Consider the following 23,684-nt stretch of genomic DNA (forward strand, 5'->3'; position numbering starts at 1 on the left):
ATCGAACCCACGCCCCCCTGCATTGGAAGTGCGGAGTCTTAACCACTGCACCGCCAGGGAAGTCCCAAGTTTACTTTCTTGTAACACTAAACTCTGTGCAAATTGGTTCTTTTTCATTTTGATTCACAGATAAGTGGGACAGATAGGAAAAGTGTATCTACACTGTAGTCAACAACATTAAATACTATGTGTCTACAGACAAATGCCAGAAGAAAGTAGGAAACACATTTACAGTTGTCAGGTCAGAGCTGCAATTAGCAGCTATTGTCAGTCACACAGAGCTCAGACGACCCGGTGAAAGTCACAGAATATCATGTTAACATATATAATATGCAGTTTAAGGAGTATGAGCTATGTACAGCTCCAAAACTCATAAATGAGTGTGGATAGTTTTTAAAATCTCATTTCTCACTTTTTTCTTATTGCTTTAATTACTTATTCATTCTGCTAAGCTCCCACTGAAATATATTAGAGTCACCAAATATTTAAGAAAGATTGGAAGAGAAAAACCTTTCAAAATTGTGGGGTTTTATTCTTTTCTTTTTGCAAATAAAAAACGAAGAGCAGGGCTTCCCTGGTGGCGCAGTGGTTGAGAGTCCGCCTGCCGATGCAGGGGACACGGGTTCGTGCCCTGGTCCGGGAAGATCCCACATGCCATGGAGCAGCTAGGCCCGTGAGCCATGGCCGCTGAGCCTGCGCGTCCAGAGCCTGTGCTCCGCAACGGGAGAGGCCACAAGAGTGAGAGGCCCGCATAACGCAAAAAGAAATAATAATAATAATAAAATAAAAATAAAAAACTAAGAGCAGACTCAATTCAGGGAGGGCACAGCCCATTCAAATTCTGGACCACAGCACCATTGATGAAAAATGCTGGGCTTGTGGGGGGTGTTTCTTTTTCATCACGTCATTTATTGTTACTATAATGTTGCTTGTATAATAATAAAAACCAAGGGCGAAAATGGGACAAGAAAAGGAGAGGAAAGGAAAGAACCTTGTGCTCGTGCAAGTTCCTCTGTCGCTGCAAGGCCAGGGTCACCTGCTTCTCGGCTTTCTTCACCAGCCTGTCCTCTTCTTGCAGTGCGTGGCTGGTGCGCAGCTCCTGGATCAACTCCAGTCGCTTCTCTTTCCCTTCAAACATCTGTGTCAAGTCAGATCAGAGAGAGACTTTCAAATCAGCATCCGTTGTGCCAGGCACGAGGCCTCGCAGACAGTGACTTGTGAGGCACTTGTCAACAGAGGGTTCTGTTCTGCCTTTCGGGGCCACAGAGCAGGTCTGGGCCACAGAGCTAGCGGTCAGCCCTCTCTTCTGCACCTTCAGCTGCTCAGGCAGAGAAGGAGCTTAGCTATAGGTTAGTTAGTTATTGACTCAGTTTCTTAAAAGGCCTCTCAAAGACAAGGTGACAACTATAGGGTCATGTTAAGAAACTAGAGCCTTCTCCTCATTTCCTCTGCTCCTTCCCTAAGAAGCCTGGGGGTGGTATTTTTCATGGTCATACTTTCTTTTCCGAGAGATTTGCCCCTCACCTGGAATACAGGATCTGCTGTCTGAACTTAACTGCCGTGTTTCTCCTGGGGAAATACTGGCAGGAGAATCGAGAATAATGCTGAACACAGGATGTTCATCCAGCCTCCCTGAACTTACTCACCATAACTGAGTCTCTTAAGAGTTACAGCTGTCTGGGGAGAAAAAATGTTTCAGCTGAGGCTTTATATCAGTCCATTTTTAAACTGAAGCGTGAGCTTGCTCTAGTGGCACAAATAATCTGGCTAAAGCTTTTAGTCAGGAAGACCGGAGTTGCATTTGGCAGTTAACATAATCCCCCTCAGACTCATATTACTCGCCTGTAAAATGGGTAATTGATACAAAAAAAGAAAAAGAGCTGATATATGTAGAGCAAAGAACATATAATGTGAGCATATGGTAAGAGTTCAAAACTGTAGTTATTACTTAGCTATTTCATTTATTATTCAGGTATTGATAGCTATATACAAACACAGATAATTGTATTACAACTTTGTGGAAAATTAGAGAATCTACTTGTGATGTTTAGGGTCAAAATTCAGGTATGAAAATTGCTGGATTTATCAATTCCAAGGAAGACATTAGCTTCACACTGCCTTGGGTACACTACAGCAAACAGCAGGCGGTCCTTTCTTGCCTTGTTACTGTGCCACTCGGGCAAACTATGGCAACTCAAGAGCACAGTACCACAGGACAGCAGCGTGCAAGAGGCAATTCACCCCAAGGAACCAAGCACATATGCGTTCTGTAAATCTATTCTCAAAGGAGAAGAACAGGGCCAGTGGTTGTAACCCTACACACCATGTTCTGAACGACTCTGCCCCGGAGTAACTTTTGAAGGTAGATCACAGCCATTTCTATATCTTCTTCTTCCTAAAAGAACAAAGGGAGAACCAAGCAGCTTGAGAACAGCAGCAGTCAGCATCAAATACTTTTTTGAAGATTTATATCAAGCAAAAGATTTATATCTAGCAAAAAGCTAGATGCCAGAAGGATTTAAAGAGAATAAAACATCATCCCTCTTTGAACATATAGGACTTTAAGTGTTACTTACTGTATTGTTAAAATTCATTATTATTTTTTCATTATAAATAAGATATCATTAATAAATTACATCAGAAGCAAAAAATTCACCCACTGTCATGGTATCCTTACAAATTAAGCCATTTTCATTTTTTCTATATTCCTTTCCAGCAAAATCTTTCTTGAAGAAGTAAGTATTGCTAATAAATCCCTTTTGCAATAGTATTTTCATGTTTGATCATGCGTAGACAAAGAATACAGCTGGTCTATATCAGAGTCGAAAATGAGGTGCTTTTCACAAGAATTTAGCTAAACTGGTAAAATAAGAATATAATGGATAAGATCAGCTATCTATAAAAATCACCTTAAATAAGTGTATGTCAAAAGCAGAAAGATCAGAGTCTGCAAATTTACTTAAAGCCCCTCTGAGTGCAAAAGTAATCAACAGTGGAATCAATGGCATTAACACTCGTGAATGACAACGTGTTAACCACAGGCAGTGGTCGGCACAAAGTCTAGAAAAGGGGACACTGCCCAGAAGCACATCGTGTCCAGTCAGCGGGAGCATTCCAGTCCCTCCAGAGACATCAGAGCTATCGGAGGTGCTAGTGAGATCTCCTGTCAACTCCCCTCCCTCTGACAAAGCACAACAACCTTCTGTACAATCTGGCTTCTTGTGAGAACTGCCCTGTACTGGGAGATAACAAGCTGACCTCCCAAGAGCAATATCCTGATATACCAGGCAGTTATATTTCTCTCCGTAAAGTAACAAATTTGCGTTGTGGCATCTCCAGCAGTTTCTTGTAGGTTTAGTCTGAGTCAGTCCTTTAAATCCAAACCAACTATGGAATGTTGACCAAACTGAGTCTGGGGCCCTGCAAAGGTGAGGTATGGCCCTGGTCAGGGTGAACTCTCTGAGCCAGTCTTGATGTCACCTCTGGTATTGCATTTCTCTCTAATTCCAGCTGTCATCAGCCACTTCCTCATGTGGGAAGACAGTTACAGTAAATGATCATAATTCGATCTTTTTTTTTTTATTTGATGTACATCAGAATTACCTTCTGATGCCAATTTTTCTTGGGAAGATTTTCTTCTTTGTGTTTTTATTGTTGAAAAGGATTGACTTTAGATTTCATTTCATTTTGCTTGTTTTTTTGTGTGCATTTGAAACATAAGGATAAAGGCAACGTAAGTCAGATCTTGGGAAATGAACACTTAACGTTAGGTTTGTTTTTAACCCAAACTATCTGGAGAATAAACAGCAATACTGAATTTAGCTTTTCAAATAAAAGAACCTTCAAACTTACATTGGAATTCATCTCCAAAGTTGGAGTTGGAAGTCGAGGTTGAGGTTTTGGCTTTCTTTGAAGAAAACGCATTGGTTTCTTTGCTTTGAGGCCCTTATTCTTCTTTTCCAACAGTGCCTGAAATAACACACCAGTGAGTGTCATTTCTTACCTTTGTATTTTTTCCCACTACCAAATCTAGGCCACAGATCTGAATATCAGAAAGAATTTTCTCTATGGCCATGCTAGGACGGTTTGAGAAAGTCCAAACCAGGGTGCACCTATGATATTCCCATGCATAAGTTAACCACTGAACAAACATGAAACATATTCTAGGTGTATCCATTTTAATCAAAAGTTTTGGAGACTTTAAACATTTTTTTTTTGAGTTTTTGAAAGGTTCTGTCATGTGTATATGCAAGCAAAACCCCCAACTCCTACTGTTCCACATGAGCTAATTTGCTGTTTTAAATGACTGCCTGGGCAATAGAAAATTGTCCTGTGTAGTAAACGACTGAAATATTTAGTATGTTTTGTTGTTATGGGGGAACTAAGGGGCATTAAATGGCAATTATCTCAAAGTGAAGAGAGCTTTACTTTGGGCTTGAAATCCTACACATCAAGATTTTTGAACATGGTTCCTTGTGGAAGAGTGTATGTGTTTCTGTTTAAACATGCACTTTATTTTCTTACTTTTGATCATCAAAAATCCTGCCAAAATTATACATAAGATTTTGTTCATCAGTTCCATTTTCAGACACAGGGGGTACTTTTTAACTTAAAAGTATCAAAAATTCTGATCTCTCTGATTTTAAAATCACACTTTCATTACTTTTTCATCACATAATTTTTATATTATTTTTCCATAAAAACACAAATAAGTGATAAAACACTTAAATAAGTGATAAAGCACTAAGCCAAGACTTGAAATTAATAAAAATATGAAAATTATGAGTAAAATTTGGAACCACATCCAATTATTATGGTTGTAACAGAGCATCCGAGTTTCCTGAAAATAAATCTGATGGCAAATATATATAATAGCTCTATGATAATCCAAACTAATGAATCAACAGGAAGCAGCAGCAGTTTAAAAGTACAGTTTGCCCTTGAACAGCATAGGTTTGAACTGCATGGATCCACTTATACATAGATTTTTTTCAATAAATATATTAGAAAAATTGGGGGAGATTTTTGACAATTTTTTAAAACTTGCAGACAAACCACATAGCCCAGAAATATTGAAAAAGTTAGGTGTGTCATGAATGCATAAAATATATGTAGATATTAGTCTATTTTATCATTTACTACCATAAAATACACAAAATCTATAAAAAGTTAAAATTTATCAAAACTTATGCACTAAACACTTACAGACCAAACAGGGTGTTATTCAAAGTCAAAAGAAATGTAAACAAACGTAAAGATGCAGTGTTAAATCATAACTGCATAAAAGTAACTGTAGTAGATACTATACTACTGGAATAATTTCATGACTACCTCTTATTGCTTCTGCTGTGAGCTCAAGTGTTGCTAGTATCCACGTAAAATGTAGGGTGACACTAATCATCTATGAGTGAACAGTTCATCTCTCCAGTAAATTGCATGTCATAGTAACAAGTGATCTCTAGCAGTTCTTGTATATTCTTCGTTGTGTTTAGTGCAATACTGTAAACACTGAGTAACACTATGGGAGCCATACGAAGTGCCACTAGTGATGGTGGGAGTGCTCCCAAGAAGCAGAGAAAAGTCGTGACATTACAAGAAAAAGTTGAATTGCTTGATATGCACCGTAAATTGAGGTCTGCAGCTGCAGTTGCCCACCATTTCAAGATAAACGAATCCAGCGTAAGGACCGTTGTGAAAAAAGACAAAGAAACTCATGAAGCCATCACTGTAGCTACACCAGCAGATGTGAAAACCTTGCAATCTTTGCAAAATACCTTTTTATCGCATGCTGAAAATGCAGCTTTCATGTGGGTGCAGGATGAAAGGCATACCTATAGACCGTAATATGATTCAAGAAAAAGTGAAGCCATTATAGGAGAACTTAAAGTAAAAGGATGGTGAAGGATCTAAAGCTGGAGAATTTAATGCCAGCAAAGGATAGTTTGATAGTTTTAGAAGGAGGTTTGGCTTAAAGCAAGATAACAGGAGAAGCAGCTTCTGCTGACCAAGAGGCAGAAGATACGGTCCCAGACACCACTAAGAAAATCATTGAGGAGAAAGGATATCTGCCTGAACAGGTTTTTTTTTGTGTTTTTTTTTTTCTTTTTTGCAGTACACGGGCCTCTCACTGTTGTGGCCTCTCCCGTTGCAGAGCACAGGCTCCGGACGCGCATGCTCAACGGCCATAACTGACGGGCCCAGCCGCTCCGCGGCACGTGGGATCCTCGCGGACCGGGGCACGAACCCGTATCCCCTGCATCAGCAGGCAGACTCTCAACCACTGCGCCACCAGGGAAGCCCCTGAACAGGCTTTTAATGCAGATAAAAGTACTGTGTTCTGAAGACATGTGGAAGTGTTTCCAATGATCACCTGGGTGACTACAGTGGTTTTGGCTCCACTAGATACACCAGAAATACATCTACACGTGGAACAACTCCTACAGAACACCTACTGAATGCTGGCAGAAGACCTCAGACCTCCCAAAAGGCAAGAAACTGCCCACGTACCTGGGTAGGGCAAAAGAAAAAACAGAGACAAAAGAATAGGGATGGGACCTGCACCAGTGGGAGGGAGCTGTGAAGGAGGAAAGGTTTCCACACACTAGGAAGCCCCTTCACGGGCGGAGACTGCGGGTGGCGGAGTGGGGGAGCTTCAGAGCTGTGGAGGAGAGTGCAGCAACGGGTATGGAGGGCAAAGCGGGGAGACTGCCGCACAGAGGATCGGTGCCAACCGGCACTCACCAGCCCGAGAGGCTTGTCTGCCTACCCGCCAGGGCGGGCGGGGCTGGGAGCTGAGGCTCAGGCTTCGGTCGGAGCGCCGGGAGAGGACTGGGGTTGGTGGCGTGAACACAGCCTGAAGGGGTTAGTGCACCACGGCTACCCAGGAGGGAGTCCGGGGAAAAGTCTGGAACTGCCGAAGAGGCAACAGACTTTTTCTTCCCTCTTTGTTTCCTGGTGCGCGAGGAGAGGGGATTAAGAGCCCTGCTTAAAGGAGCTCCAGAGACGGCCGTGAGCCGCGGCTAAAAGTGCGGACCCCAGAGACAGGCAAGAGACGCTGGGGCTGCTGCTGCCGCCACCAGGAAGCCTGTATGCAAGCACAGGTCACTATCCACACCTCCCTTCCGGGGAGCCTGTGCAGCCCGCCACTGCCAGGTTCCCGGGATCCAGGGACTACTTCCCCAGGAGAGCGCACGGCGAGCCTCAGGCTAGATGCAATGTGACGCTGGCCTCTGCCGCCACAGGCCCACCCTGCACTCTGTGCCCCTCCCTGCCCCCGACCTGAGTGAGCCAGAACCCCCGAATCAGCGGCTCCTTTAACCCCGTCCTGTCTGAGCGGAAAAACAGACGCCCTCGGGCAACCTACACGCAGAGGCGGGGCCAAAGCCAAAGCTGAGCCCCTGGGAGCTGTGAGGACAAAGAAGAGAAAGGGAAATCTCTCCCAGCAGCCTCAGGAGCAGTGGATTAAAGCTCCACAATCAACTTGATGAACCTGCATCTGTGGAATACATGAATAGACAACGAATCATCCCAAATTGAGGAGGTGGACTTTGAGAGCAAGATTTATGATTTTTCCCCCTTTTTCCTCTTTTTGTGAGTGTGTATGTGTATGCTTCTGTATAAGATTTTGTCTGTATAGCTTTGCTTCCACCATTTGTCCTAAGGTTCTATCCGTCCATTTAAAAAAATTTTTTTTTCTTAATTATTTTTTAATTTAATAACGTTATATTTTACTTTATTTTATTTTACTTTATCTTCTTTTTTTCCTTCCTTCCTTCCTTCCTTCCTTCCTTCCTTCCTCCAACCATCCCTCCCTCCCTCCCTCCTTTCTTTCCTTCTTTCCTTCTTTTCTTCCTTCCTTCCTTCCTTCCTTTCTTCCTACTTCTACTAATTTTTTCTCTCTACTTTTTCTCCCTTTTATTCTGAGCTGTGTGGATGAAAGGCTCTTGGTGCTGCAGCCAGGAGTCAGTGCTGTGCCTCCGAGGTGGGAGAGCCAACTTCAGGACACTGGTCAACAAGACACCTCCCAGCTCCAAATAATATCAAACAGCGAAAATCTCCCAGAGATCTCCATCTCAACACCAGCACCCAGCTTCACTCAACAACCAGCAAGCTACAGTGCTGGACACCCTATACCAAACAACTAGCAAAACAGGAACACAGCCCCACCCATTAGCAGACAGGCTGCCTAAAATCATAATAAGGCCACAGACACCCCCAAACACACCAACAGACGTGGACCTGCCCACCAGAGAGACAAGATCCAGCCTCATCCACCAGAACACAGGAACTAGTCCCCTCCACCAGGAAGCCTACACAACCTACTGAACCAACCTTAGACACTGGGGACAGACACCAAAAACAACGGGAACTACGAACCTGCAGCCTGCAAAAAGGAGACCCCAAACACAGTAAGATAAGCAAAATGAGAGACAGAAAAACACACCGCAGATGAAGGAGCAAGATAAAAACCCACCAGACCTAACAAATGAAGAGGAAATAGGCAGTCTACCTGAAAAAGGATTCAGAATAATGATAAAAAGATGATCCAAAATCTTGGAAACAGAATAGACAAAATGCAAGAAACATTTAACAAGGACCTAGAAGAACTAAACATGAGACAAACAACAATGAACAACACAATAAATGAAATGAAAAATACTCTAGATGGGATCAACAGCAGAATAACTGAGGCAGAAGAACGGATAAGTAACCTGCAAGATAAAATAATGGAAATAACTACTGCAGAGCAGAATAAAGAAAAAAGAATGAAAAGAGCTGAGGACAGTCTCAGAGACCACTGGGACAACATTAAAACCACCAACATTCAAATTATAGGAGTCCCAGAAGAAGAAGAGAAAAAGAAAGGGACTGAGAAAATATTTGAAGAGATTATAGTTGAAAACTTCCCTAATATGGGAAAGGAAATAGTTAATCAAGTCCAGGAAGCACAGGGAGTCCCATACAGGATAAATACAAGGAGAAATACGCCAAGACACATATTAATCAAACTGTCAAAAATTAAATACAAAGAAAGCATATTAAAAGCAGCAAGGGAAAAACAACAAATAACACACAAGGGAATCCCCATAAGGTTAACAGCTGATCTCTCAGCAGAAACCCTACAAGCCAGAAGGGAGTGGCAGGACATACTGAAAGTGATGAAGGAGAAAAACCTGCAACCAAGACTCTACCCAGCAAGGATCTCATTCAGATTTGATGGAGAAATTAAAACCTTTACAGACAAGCAAAAGCTGAGAGAGTTCAGCACCACCAAACCAGCTTTACAACAAATGCTAAAGGAACTTCTCTAGGCAAGAAACACAAGAGAAGGAAAAGACCTACAATAACGAGCCCAAAACAACTTAGAAAATGGGAATAGGAACATACAAATCGATAATTACCTTAAATGTAAATGGACTAAATGCTCCCACCAAAAGACACAGATTGCCTGAAGGGATACAAAAACAAGACCCATATATATGCTGTCTACAAGAGACCCACTTCAGACCTAGAGACACATACAGACTGAAAGTACGGGGATGGAAAAAGATATTATATGCAAATGGAAAACAAAAGAAAGCTGGAGTAGCAATTCTCATATCAGACAAAATAGACTTTAAAATAAAGACTATTAGAAGAGACAAAGAAGGACACTACATAATGATCAAGGGATTGATCCAAGAAGAAGATATAACAATTGTAAATATTTATGCACCCAACATAGGAGCACCTCAATACATAAGGCAAATACTAACAGCCATAAAAGGGGAAATTGACAGTAACACATTCATAGTAGGGGACTTTAACACCCCACTTTCACGAATGGACAATTATCCAAAATGAAAATAAATAAGGAAACACAAACTTTAAATGATATATTAAACAATATGGACTTAATTGATATTTATAGGACACTTCATCCAAAAACAACAGAATACACATTTTTCTCAAGTGCTCATGGTTCTCCAGCATAGATCATATCGTGGGTCACAAATCAAGCCTTGGTAAATTTAAGAAAATTGAAATTGTATCAAGTACCTTTTCCGACCACAACGCTAGGAGACTAGATATCAATTACAGGAAAAGATCTGTAAAAAATACAAACACATGGAGGCTAAACAATACACTACTTAATAACGAAGTGATCACTGAAGAAATCAGAGGAAATAAAAAAATACCTAGAAACAAATGACAATAGAGACACAACGACCCAAAACCTATGGGTTGCAGCAAAAGCAGTTCTAAGAGGGAAGTTTATAGCAATACAATCCTACCTTAAGAAACAGGAAAAATCTCGAATAAACAACCTAATCTTACACCTAAAGCAATTAGAGAAAGAAGAACAAAAACACCCCAAAGTTAGCAGAAGGAAAGAAATCATAAAGATCAGATCAGAAATAAATGAAAAAGAAATATGGAAATGATAGCAAAGGTCAATAAAACTAAAAGCTGGTTCTTTGAGAAGATAAACAAAATAGATAACCCATTAGCCAGACTCATCGAGAAAAAAAAGGAGAAGACTCAAATCAATAGAATTAGAAATGGAAAAGGAGAAGTAACAACTGATACTGCAGAAATACAAAAGATCATGAGAGATTACTACAAGCAACTCTATGCCAATAAAATGGACAACCTGGAAGAAATGGACAAATTCTTAGAAATGCACAACCTGCCAAGACTGAATTAGGAAGAAATAGAAACTATGAACAGACCAATCACAAGCACTGAAATTGAAACTCTGATTAAAAACCTTCCAACAAACAAAAGCCCAGGGCCAGATGGCTTCACAGGCAAATTCTATCAAACATTTAGAGAAGAGCTAACACCTATCCTTCTCAAACTCTTCCAAAATATAGCAGAGGGAGGAACACTCCCAAATTCATTCTACGAGGCCACCATCACCTTGATACCAAAACCAGACAAGGATGTCAGAAAGAAAGAAAACTACAGGCCAATATCACTGATGAACATAGATGCAAAAATCCTCAACAAAATACTAGCAAACAGAATCCAACAGCACATTAAAAGGATCATACATCATGATAAAGTGGGGTTTATTCCAGGAATGCAAGGATTCTTCAATATACACAAATCAATCAATGTGATACACCATATTAAAAATTGAAGGAGAAAAACCGTATGGTCAATAGATGCAGAGAAAGCTTTTGACAAAATTCAACACACATTTATGATTAAAAACCCTGCAGGAAGTAGGCATAGAGGGAACCTTCCTCAACATAATAAAGGCCATATATGACAAACCCACAGTCAACATCATCCTCAATGGTGAAAAACTGAAAGCATTTACACTAAGATCAGGAACAAGACAAGTTTGCCCACTCTTGTCACTCTTATTCAACATAATTTTGGAAGTTTTAGCCACAGCAATCAGAGAAGAAAAGGAAATAAAAGGAATCCAAATTGGAAAAGAAGTAAAGCTGTCACTGTTTGCAGATGACATGATACTATACATAGAGAATCCTAAAGATGCTACCAGAAAACTACTAGAGCTAATCAATGAATTTTGTAAAGTAGCAGGGTGCAAAATTAATGCACAGAAATCTCTTGCATTCCTATACACTAATGATGAAAAATCTGAAAATGAAATCAAGAAAACACTCCCATTTACCATTTCAACAACAAGAATAAAATATCTAGGAATAAACCTACCTAAGGAGACAAAAGACCTGTATGCAGAAAATTATAAGACACTGATGAAAGAAATTAAAGATGATACAAATAGATGGAAAGATATACCATGTTCTTGGATTGGAAGAATCAACATTGTGAAAATGACTCTACTACCCAAAGCAATCTAGAGATTCAATGCAATCCCTATCAAACTACCACTGGCGTTTTTCACAGAACTAAAACAAAAATTTTCACAATTTGTATGGAAACAGAAAAGACCCCGTATAGCCAAAGCAATCTTGAGAACGAAAAATGGAGCTGGAAGGATCAGGCTCCCTGACTTCAGACTATACTACAAAGCTACAGTAATCCAGATAGTATGGTACTGGCATAAAAACAGAAAGATAGATCAATGGAACAGGATAGAAAGCCCAGAGATAAACCCACGCACATATGGTCACCTTATCTTTGATAAAGGAGGCAGGAATGTACAGTGGAGAAAGGACAGCCTCTTCAATAAGTGGTGCTGGGAAAAGTGGACAGGTACATGTAAAAGTATGAGATTAGATCACTCCCTAACACCATACACAAAAATAAGCTCAAAATGGATTAAAGACCTAAATGTAAGGCCAGAAACTATGAAACTCTTAGAGGAAACCACAGGCAGAACACTCTGACATAAATTACAGCAAGATCCTTTTTGACCCACCTCCTAGAGAAATGGAAATAAAAACAAAAATAAACAAATGGGACCTAATGAAACTTCAAAGCTTTTGCACAGCAAGGGAAACCATAAACAAGACCAAAAGACAACCCTGAGAATGGGAGAAAATATTTGTCAATGAAGTAACTGACAAAGGATTCATCTCCAACATTTATAAGCAGCTCATGCAGCTCAATAACAGAAAAACAAACAACCCAATCCAAAAATGGGCAGAAGACCTAAATAGACATTTCTCCAAAGAAGATATACAGACTGCCAACAAACACATGAAAGAATGCTCCACATCATTAATCATTAGAGAAATGCAAATCAAAACTACAATGAGATATCATCTCACACCAGTCAGAATGGCCATCATCAAAAATTCTAGAAACAATAAATGCTGGAGAGGGTGTGGAGAAAAGGGAACACTCTTGCACTGCTGGTGGGAATGTGAATTGGTACAGCCACTATGGAGAACAGTATGGAGGTTCCTTAAAAAACTACAAATAGAACTACCATATGACCCAGCAATCTCACTACTGGGCATATACCCTGAGAAAACCATAATTCAAAAAGAGTCATGTACCAAAATGTTCATTGCAGCTCTATTTACAATAGCCCGGAGATGGAAACAACCTAAATGCCCATCATTGGATGAATGGATAAAGAAGATGTGGCACATATATACAATGGAATATTACTCAGCCATAAAAAGAAACGAAATTGAGCTATTTGTAATGAGGTGGATAGACCTAGAGTGTGTCATACAGAGTGAAGTAAGTCAGAAAGAGAAAGACAAATACCGTATGCTAACACATATATATGGTATTTAAGATAAAAAAAAAGTGTCATGAAGAACCTAGGGGTAAGATAGGAATAAAGACACAGACCTACTAGAGAATGGACTTGAGGATATGGGGAGGGGTAAGGGTGAGCTGTGACAAAGCAAGAGAGAGGCATGGACATATATACACTACCAAATGTAAGGTAGATAGCTAGTGGGATGCAGCTGCATAGCATAGGGAGATCAGCTTGGGGCTTTGTGACCACCTGGAGGGGTGGGATAGGGAGGGTGGGAGGAAGGTAGATGCAAGAGGGAAGAGAGAGGGGAACGTGTGTGTATGTATAGCTGATTCACTTTGTTGTGGGGCAGAAACTAACACACCATTGTAAAGCAATTATACCCCAATAAAGATGTTAAAAAAAAAAAAAGTACTCTGTTCTGGAAAACAATGCCACAAAAGACATTTATTAGTAAGGAGGAGAAGGGAGCACCAGGATTCAAGGCAGGAAGGGACAGGCTTACTCCACTGTTCTGTGCAAATGCAGTTGGGTTCTTATCAGGACTGCCCTTATCTCCAAAGCTGCTAACCCTCCAGCCTTGAAGGGAAAAGATAATCACCAGCTACCAATGTTTTGGTTGTAAAAGAAGGCCTGGATGTAAAAGAGACCCTTTTTCTGGATTGGTTCCATTAATGCTTTGTCCCTGAAGTCAGGAAATTCCTTGCCGGTAAGGGACTGCCTTTTAAAGTTCTTTTGCTATTGGACAACATCCCTGGCCACCCAGAACCCTGTGAGTTCAACACCAAAGGTGTCAAAGTGATCTACTTGCCCCCAAACACAATGGCTGTAATTTAGCCTGTAGATCAGGGGGTGATAAGGACCTTTATGGCTCATTACACATGGTACTCTGTGGAAAGGATTGTCAATGCTATGGAAGAGAACCCTGATAGAACACCACAAAAGACCGGAAGGATTACACCATTGAAGATGCCATCATTGTTGCAGAAAAAATCTGTGAGAGCCATTAAGCCCCAAACAATAAATTCCTGCTGGAGAAAACTGTGTCTAGATGTTATGCATGACTTTACAGGATTTATGACAATGTCAATCAAAGAAATCATGAAATAGATTCTGGGCATGACAGAAAAGGTGGTGGTGGGGTGAAGGGTTTCAAGACATGGATCTTGGAGAAATTCAAGAGCTAAAAGACAGTACACCAGAGGGATGAACAGAAGATGACTTGATGGAGGTGCATGCTCCCTAACCAGTGACACACAATGCGGATGAAGATGTCGAAGAAGCAGTGCCAGAATACAAGTGACATTAGAGGATCTGGGAGAACAATTTCAATTATTCAAGGCTGCTTTTGACTTCCTTTTATGAAACGGACCCTTCTATGATATGGGCACTGAAACTAAAGCAAATGATGGAAGAAGGATTGGTACCATACAGAAACATTTTTAGAGAAATGAAAAAGCAAAAAAAAGTCAGACAGAAATTACAATGTATTTCTGTAAAGTGTGCCTGCGTCTCCTGCCTCCCCTTCCACCTCCTCCACCTCTTCCACCTCTGCCACCCCTGAGACAGCAAGACCAACCCCTCATCTTCCTCCTTCTCTTCAGTCTACTCAACGTGGACACCACAAAGATGAAGACCATTATGGTGATCCACTTCCACCTAATGAATGGTAAATAATCATCATGCCATACAGTGAATAAACTACTTATCTGTTGTGTATGTCTTTGTGTAAAAATCTGATACAAGATGTTTTCATGTCATGATCATTATCGCCTAAGTATTCACTGTGTAGAACATTGTGTCCAAGACTTGTATTGAGTTCAGTGAAGTAAGATCAAACAAGAGAGCTGTGTTACAGATTTCAACTGAAGAAACTGTTTCAAGAAGGAGAGAGTAACCAGTCAAGTACGGCAGAGAGAAGAGAATTGACCGCTGTGTGGTAGTTAGCAATGTGGAGGGCACTGTTGACGATAGCAGATTCATTGGAGAGTCTTTGTTTTAAAGTCTGTTTTGTCTGGAGAAGATCAAGACGGTGGAGTAGGACACAGAACTCACCCCCCTACACAAAGAGTACATCAAAAATACATCTACATGTAGAACAATTCTCATTAAAAACTAACTGGAGACTCACAGAAAGACTCTTGCGCAACCAAGGCTGTAAGAAAGATCCACATGAAACTGGGTAAGTAGAGAAGGGAAATGATCAAGTCACAACCTCCCAGGGGATTCAGAAGAAGAGGGGGTTAAACACAGGCAGAGATCCTCCCTAGGGAGTGAGCAGTTTGAGTCACATATTGGGCACCACAGTCCTGGGGTCTGACACAGGGATGACAAATCCCCTTGGCTGGTTAGAGGGACAGCAGGAGTAACAGGAGGACTGTGGGAGCCTGTACTCTGCTTGTAAGGAGCATGCGCATGCTCGCTTGCTCACAGAGCAGGGCAAAGAGGGCGGACTGAAAATTGCATGGGTGGCTGGCTGGTTTCCCATGAATGCCTCAGCGTGTGCACCAGCCTGAGCTAAGAGAATGCTCCAGCCCTGCTTAAAAGCTTGGCTGTGAGACACAGAAGTGGTTCAGACATAAAGCAGCATCTGAGCAGGGTGGGGACAGCCATTGCTGGTGCTTACACAGGCAGGGCATCAGGGACAGTCCAGATCTCTGGCCCCAGCCAGACTACCATGATCTGTGCCAAGGCCCGTGCTCCAATCCATGCCAAGTACTCTATACCAGTCCCTCTTGCTGCAGCACTGCTCTCATCTGGGGTAAGGGTGCCAGTGCTGGGAATGGGGAGAGTGCACACTTGGAAGGAATGGAGCCAGCCCAGACCTGACCCTCAGGGCTTCTGCTACATCAACGTGGTATAGGAAACCACCCTCAATAGGGCGGTGATGGTCACTGAGCAGAGGGGAAGCCCTGCGTTACAACAGGCTTTGGCCCTAGCACCTCCATCTCCAGCCCCACCTTCTACCAAGGTGAGAGTTGCCAACATGTCCTGAGAAAACGTGACTTGTGTTCATGTCAAATCCAGCTCTCCCATCAAAGCCACTGGGTACAGACAGACTGTATAGGGATGCTCCCCCATAAGATCAAGATCACTATAGGTAACTGTTTCATCTAATTTCATAGAAACAAACAAAAGCAAAATAAGAAGACAGAGGAATTTGTCTCAGTTGAAAGAGCAAGACAACACTCCTGAAAAAAACAACCAATTAAACAGAAATAAACAATTTACCAGGTAAAGAATTCAAAGCATTAGTAATAAGTATGATTTCTGAATTAGGAAAAAAGGATAGATGAATACAGAGAGAATTTTAATAAGGAACTAGAAAATATAAAAAAGGACAGGTCAGAACACTGAAGAAGACAATAGCTGAAATGAAAACACATTAGAAAGAATGAATAGGAGATTGGTGATAAGGAAGAACACATAAGTGATCTGGAAGATAGAATAATGGAAATCACCCAATCAGAACAAGAAAAGAAAAACAAAAAATGAGAACATTTTAATGGATCTATGGAACAACATCAAGGATATCAACATTTACATTATAAGGGTCCCAGAAGGAGAAAAGAGAGAGTAGGGGGTCAAAATGTATTTGATGAAATTATGGCTGAAACTTTCCGAACTTGAAGAAAGAAACATATCCAGGTACTATACAGGAAGCACAGAGTGTCCCAAACAAGGTGAACCCAAACAGACCCACACCAAGACATATCATAATTAAAATAGCACAAGTTAAAAATAAAGCATGGGGCTTCCCTGGTGGCGCAGTGGTTGAGTCCACCTGCAGATGCAGGGGATACAGGTTCGTGCCCTGGTCTGGGAGGATCCTGCATGCCGCAGGGCAACTGGGCCCATGGGCCATGGCCGCTGGGCCTGCGCGCCTGGAGCCTGTGCTCCGCAACAGGAGAGGCCACAGCAGTGAGAGGCCCACGTGCCGCAAAAAAAAAAAAAAGATAAAGCATGAATTCTAAAAGCAGCAAGAGAAAAACAAAGAGTCATATACAAGGGAACCACCATAAAGCTATCAGCTGATTTTTCTGCAGAAACTTTGCAGGCCAGAGGGCCATGATATATCCAAAGTTTTCAAAGGGAAAAATCTGTAACCTAGCAAGATTATCATTTAGAATTCAAGGAGAGACAAAGAACTCAGACAAGCAAAAACTAAATAAGAGTTCATCAGTACTAAACCTACACTAAAAGAAATGTTAAAGGGTCTTCTCTGAGTTTAAAAAAAAGCCTATGACAAGGAGTAAGAAACTATGGTAAAGGAAAAATCCCACTAGGAAAGGAAAATATATAGTAAAGGCTGAGGATCAAGCACTTAAATAAACGAGTACAAAGGTAAAAGACAAAAACTGTAAAGGCAAATATAACTACACACGTAGTGAAGGTATAAACATGAAGACATAAAATAGGACATCAAAACACAAGATGTGGGGGAAGGGAGCAAAAAAGGTAGATCTTTTACAATGTGTTTGAATTTAAATTACTACCAGTTTAAAAGAAGTAGATTTAGTTATAGATCAACATATATGAATCCCGTGGTAACCACAAATCAAAAACCTACAGTAGTTACACAAAAATGGAGAAGAAAGGAACATAAGCATACTACTAAAGAAAATCATCAAACTAAAAGAGAAGAAGCAAAAAGAAGAAATGAACAGAGAAAAACTACAAAAACAACCAGAAAACAAGTAATAATAATAAGTACAAACCTATCAATAATTACTTTAAATATCAGTGGACTAAATGGTCCAATCAAAAGACATGGGGTGGGTGACTGGATAAGAAAGACAAGACAAGAAAGCAGGGGTAAAGTGTTTTGTTTGGCTAACTGAAACTTTGGCTCTCATACACCAATGCCCAAGCTCTTGAGCCTAATATTCCTTCCTCAACCAGTAGCCTTGATAAAACTTACAAAACTCTATTTGAAGAGTTTATACTTTATTGCTCCTTTTCTCAAACCAGGGAGAGGGTCCTAAGGTAAAAGGAAATGTCTTGTATGTGGATTGTGTGGAGCTGACTTAGGGATATGTATTTTTGAACTCATCCAACTCTATATGCAACAATGTGTATTTTCTTGTATGTAAATTATACCTCAGTCAAGCTGATTGAAAATATTCAGATAAATGTGTACACACACACACACACACACACACACACACACACACACAGCATGGTATTATAATATTACCCCTTTAAAAAAAAAAAAGCAGGGGTAGCAATACTCATATCAGATAAAATAGACTTTAAAAAAGCCTATAACAAAAGATAAAGAAGAGCTTTATGTAATGATAAAGGGATCAATAAAGATGAGGATATTACACTCGTTAACATATATGCACCCATTACAGGAACACCTAAATATATAAATCAAATATTAACAGACATAAAGGGAGAAGTTGATAATAATACAATAATAGTAGGGGACTTTAAATCTGACTTATATCAATGGACAGATCATCCAGACAGAATATCAATTAGGCAACACTGGTCTTAAACGATACAATAAACCAGCTGGGCTTAATAGATATCTACAGGACAAAAACAGCAGAATATACTTTGTTTTCAAGTGCACATGGAACATTATCCAGGATGGATCACATGCTAGGCCACAAGTCTCAACAAATTTAAGAAAATAGAAATTGTGTCAAGCATTTTTTTTCTACAATTGTATGAAACTAAAAATCAGTTACAGAAAAAAAAAGGGAAAAGCACAAACACGTGGAGACTAAACAACATGTTACTAAAAAAAACCAATAGGTCAGTGAAGATATCAAAGAGGAAATACCTCAAGACAAATGAAAATGGAAACACAACTTTCCAAAATTGGTGGAATGCAGCAAAAGCAGTCCTAAGAGGAAAGTTTATAGTGATACAGGCCTACCTCAAGAAACAAACAAAAAATCTCAAACAACCTAATGTTGCATTGAAAGTAATCAGAAAAAGAAAACCAAACAAAGCCCAAAGTCAGTAGAAAACACGAAATAATAAAGATCAGAGAGGACATAAATAAAAAAGACCAAATAAATAATAAAAAAGATCAATGAAACCAAGGGCTGGTTTTTGAAAAGATAAACACAGTTGACAAACCTTTAGCCAGGCTCCTCAAGAGGAAAAGAGAGAGGACCTAAATCAACAAAATGAGAAATGAAAGAGGAGAAATAACAACCGATATCACAGAGATACAAAAAATAAGGAAATACTATGAACAGTTATATGACAACAAATTGGACAATCTAGAAGAAATGGACAAACTTCTAGAAACATATAACCTTCTAAGACTGAATCAGGAAGAAATAGACAATCTGAACAGACAGATCACTATTAGTGACATCTGTAAAAAACAAAACAAACAAAAAAACCCTAAACAAAACACAACAAAAACAAACAAAAAACCCTCCCAGCAAATGGAAATCCAGAACAAGACAGCTTCACGAGGGAATTCTACCAACCTAGCCTTAACTTTTCCAAAAAATGGAAGAGGATGGAGCACTCCCAAAATAATTCTATGAGGCCACAATTACCCTGATACCAAAACTAGATAAAGACACTGCAAAAAAAGAAAATAACAGGCCAATATCTTTCATGAATATATATACAAAAATCCTCACAAAATATCTGCAAACCCAATCCAACAATATATAAAAAGGATCATACACCATGATCAAGTGGTATTTATTTGAGGGATGTGAAGATGGTTCGCATCAATTAATATGATACACCAAATTAACAAAAGGAAAGGCAAAAATCATATAATCATCTCAACATAGGCAGAAAAAGCATTTGACAAAATTCAACATCCATTCATGATAAAAATTCTCATCCAAGTGGATATAGAGGGAACATATCTCAACATAATAAAAACCACTTATGAGGGGCTTCCCTGGTGGCGCAGTGGTTGAGGGTCCGCCTGCCCATGCAGGGGACACGGGTTCGTGCCCTGGTCCGGGAAGATCCCACATGCCGCGGAGCGGCTGGGCCCGTGAGCCATGGCCGCTGAGCCTGCACGTCCGGAGCCTGTGCTCCACAGCGGGAGAGGCCACAACAGTGAGAGGCCCGCGTACCGCAAAAAAAAAATAATAAAATAAAAAGTAAAAAAAATAAAAACCACTTATGACAGAGCCACAGCTAACATCACACTCAATGGTGAAAAGCTGAAAGCTTTTCCTCCAAAATGAGGAATAAGACAAGAATGCCCACTCTTGCCACGTCTATTTAACATAGAGTTCGAAGTCCTCATCACAGTAATCAGACAACAAAAAACAAAAAGCCACATCCAAATTGGAAGGGAAGAAGTAGAGCTCTCACTATTTGCAAATGACATGATACTATATATAGAAAACCCTAAAATTTCCACAAAAGAAACTATTAGAACCAATAAATTAATTCAGAAAGTTACAGGATATGTGCTTTTCTATATACTAATAATGAACTATCATAAAGAGAAAGCAAGGAAACAAACCCATTTAAAGTCACATCAAAAATAATAAAATACCTAAGGAATAAACTTACCAAGGAGGTCAAAGACCTCTACTCTGAAACTATAAAACATTGATGAAGGAATTTGAAAATGATACAAAGAAATGGAAATATATCCTGTGTTCTTGAATTGGAAGAATTAATATTGTTAACATGTCCATACTACCCAAAGCAATCTACACATTTAATGCAATCCCTGTCAAAATATCCATGACATTTTCAACAGAACCAAAACAAATAACCCTAAAATTTATATGTACCACAAAAGACCCTGAATTACTAAAGCAATCTTAAGAAAAAAGCTTGAGGTAACATGCTCCCTGGATTTGGACTATACTACAAAGCTCCAGTAATCAAAACAGCATGGTACTGCCATAAAAAGACACATAGATCAACTGAACAGAATAAAGAGCTCAGAAATAAACCCATGCACTTATTTTCAATTATTTTTTGTCAAAGGATGCAAGAATATACAGTGGAGATAAGATAGTCTCTTCAATAAGTGGTGCTGGGAATACTGGACAGCTACATGTAAAAGAATAATATTAGAAACTTTCCTCACACCGTATACAAAAATAAACTCAAATGGATTAAAGACCTACACGTAAGAATGGAGACCATAAAACTCCTAGTAAAGAACATAGGCAGAAAACTCTTGGACATAAATTGTTGCAATATTTTTTATGGATCTGTCTCCTAAGGCAAAAGAAACAAAAGTAAAAATGAACAAATAGGACCTAATTAAACTTGAGCTTTTGCACAGCAAAGGAAACCATTAACAAAATGAAAACACAACCTACTGAATGGAATAAAATATATGCATATAATATGACTGATAAAGGGTTATTATCCACAGTGTACAAACAACTCATACAACTCAGTATCAGAAAAACAAACCCGATTAAAAAATTAAAAACCCGATTAAAATGACCTGATTAAAAAATGGGCAGAAGACTTGAATAGACACTTTTCCAAAGAATACATACAGATGGCCAATAGGCACATGAAAAGATGTTTAAGATAGATAATCATCAGAGAATGCAAATCAAAAGCACAATGAGAGAGTGGCTGTCACACTCACACCTGTCAGAGTGGCTATCATCAAAAAGACCACAAATTATAAATGTTGGTGAGTATGTGGAGAAAGGGGAACCCTTGTATACTGTTGGTAGGAATGTAACTTGGTGCTGCTATTTTGGAAGTCAGTATGGAAGTTCCTCAAAAAAAAAAAAAAAAAGAAAAAATGAAACTACCATGTGATCCAGAAATTCTATTCATGGATATATATCCAAAGAAAACAAAAATACTAATTTGAAAAGATACATGTACCTCCATGTTCAAAGGATCATTATTTACATTTGCTAAGACATGGAAGCAACCAAAGTGTCCATCAACAGAAAAATTCATAAAGGAGATGTGGTGTATATATACAATGGAATATTACTCAGCCATAAAAATGAATAAAGTTCTGCCATTTGCAACAACATGGATGGATCTAGAGAGTACTATGCTCAGTGAAGTAAGTCAGACTGAGAAAGACAAAGACTGATGTTATCACTTATATGTAGAATCTAAAAAATTAAACAAACAAATGTATATAACAAAACAGAAACAGATCCACAAATACTGACAACAAACTAGTGGTAACCAGTGGGGAGAGGGGAGCGGAGAGGGGCAAGATAGGGATAGGGGTGAGATTAAGAGATATAAACTACTGTGTATAAAATAGATAAGCAACAAGGATATATTGTATAGCACAGGGAAATATTGCCATTGTTTTGTAACAACTTTACAGTACAATCTATAAAAATCTTGAATCACTGTGTTGTACACTTGAAACTAATAAAATAATGTAAATCAACTGTACTTTAATAAGAAAAAAGATTGTATTGGAGTGGATAGTCTATCTTAACGTAGGCACAAGGTGAGTGATATTTAATATAAAATTAATAATGTGTTAGTTTTATTATTGGTTTATAACTTTGCTTTCAAAGAATTACAGTACCATACCGAATGCCTCTCTCTCTCATAATTTGATATGCGTATCACCCTATTACCACAAGTGACTTTTTACAAAAGTGTAACAGTGTTTCCAAGTCTGTATTATGAATATGACTGTAATACTATATGCTATTAAAATTTTATAATTCATTCATTGGTGTATGGGCTAGGCTATGTGAAGAAATTGTATTGATTACAGTAGGCTACCATTAAGCAATCATATTGCCACTTCTTTGTTATCAATGCATGAATCATTATTCCTGTAAGTAAAAATAAATTTTTTACCTAAGTTTTTCATTTTTAATGTTGGTGTTAGTAGTACATATAACTTCTACTGTATTTTGTATCATATAATGCAATATTGACAATATTGATATAGGTAGGTACTGACTGAGAGGATTCATCTTGTCAACAGATGACATAAACTTATGGTATCAATAAATACAGTACATTACTGTAAATGTATTTCCTCTTCCTTATGATTTTCTTAATTTTTTCTCTTCTCCTTATTGTAAGAATATAGTATATACTACATGTACAAAATACGTGTTGATTGACTGTTTCTGTTACCAGTAAGGGTTCTTGTCAACAATAGTCTATTAGTAGTTGGATTTAGGGGGAGTCAAAAGTTTTAAACAGGAGTCAAGATGGTGCAGTAGGTGGACACAAGGTTCGTGTCTCCTCACAAGTAGGGCATCTACTAGGCACTGGTGGGGGACCTTGGACACCTAAGGGGATAGGAGGAATCCCCGTGCAACCAGGTAGGATGTGGGAGGGGGAAGAAAAGTGGAGGTGGGATGGGACCGACGACCCTGAGGGGGAGCTGGGGGAGGGGAGAGATTCCCACACTTGGAGTGGCCCACTCATGGCATGGGGATTGGTGGGGATGGAGAAGGACCTTTGGAGGGTCGGGGGATCAGAAGGGAACATGGCTAGTGTCTCTCCCATGCCCTCAGACCCTGGAAAGCCTGCTGGGGTCCTGGGCCTGAGCCCCCCACCCCCAGGGCCCCCTGCAGCTGGCTAGGACCTGGGTTTGAGCCCTGCCCCCCCAAAGCAAGGT

General features: G+C 39.7%; 1 protein-coding gene across 1 annotated transcript in view; it reads right to left on the minus strand.

Annotated features, from left to right (window-relative positions):
• The window catches only part of CFAP91 (cilia and flagella associated protein 91), a 137,642-nt gene that overhangs the window by 34,524 nt on the left and 79,434 nt on the right, over nucleotides 1-23,684 (minus strand). Inside the window, exons 11-13 of the mRNA XM_065875857.1 lie at nucleotides 3,853-3,969; nucleotides 2,324-2,395; nucleotides 992-1,138 (exon numbers count right to left, since the gene is read on the minus strand). Coding sequence (XP_065731929.1) covers nucleotides 992-1,138; nucleotides 2,324-2,395; nucleotides 3,853-3,969 — 336 coding nt within the window. The remainder of the gene's footprint in view (nucleotides 1-991; nucleotides 1,139-2,323; nucleotides 2,396-3,852; nucleotides 3,970-23,684) is intronic.

This window comes from Phocoena phocoena, chromosome 4 (assembly GCF_963924675.1).
Source record: "Phocoena phocoena chromosome 4, mPhoPho1.1, whole genome shotgun sequence".
NCBI lineage: Eukaryota > Metazoa > Chordata > Mammalia > Artiodactyla > Phocoenidae > Phocoena > Phocoena phocoena.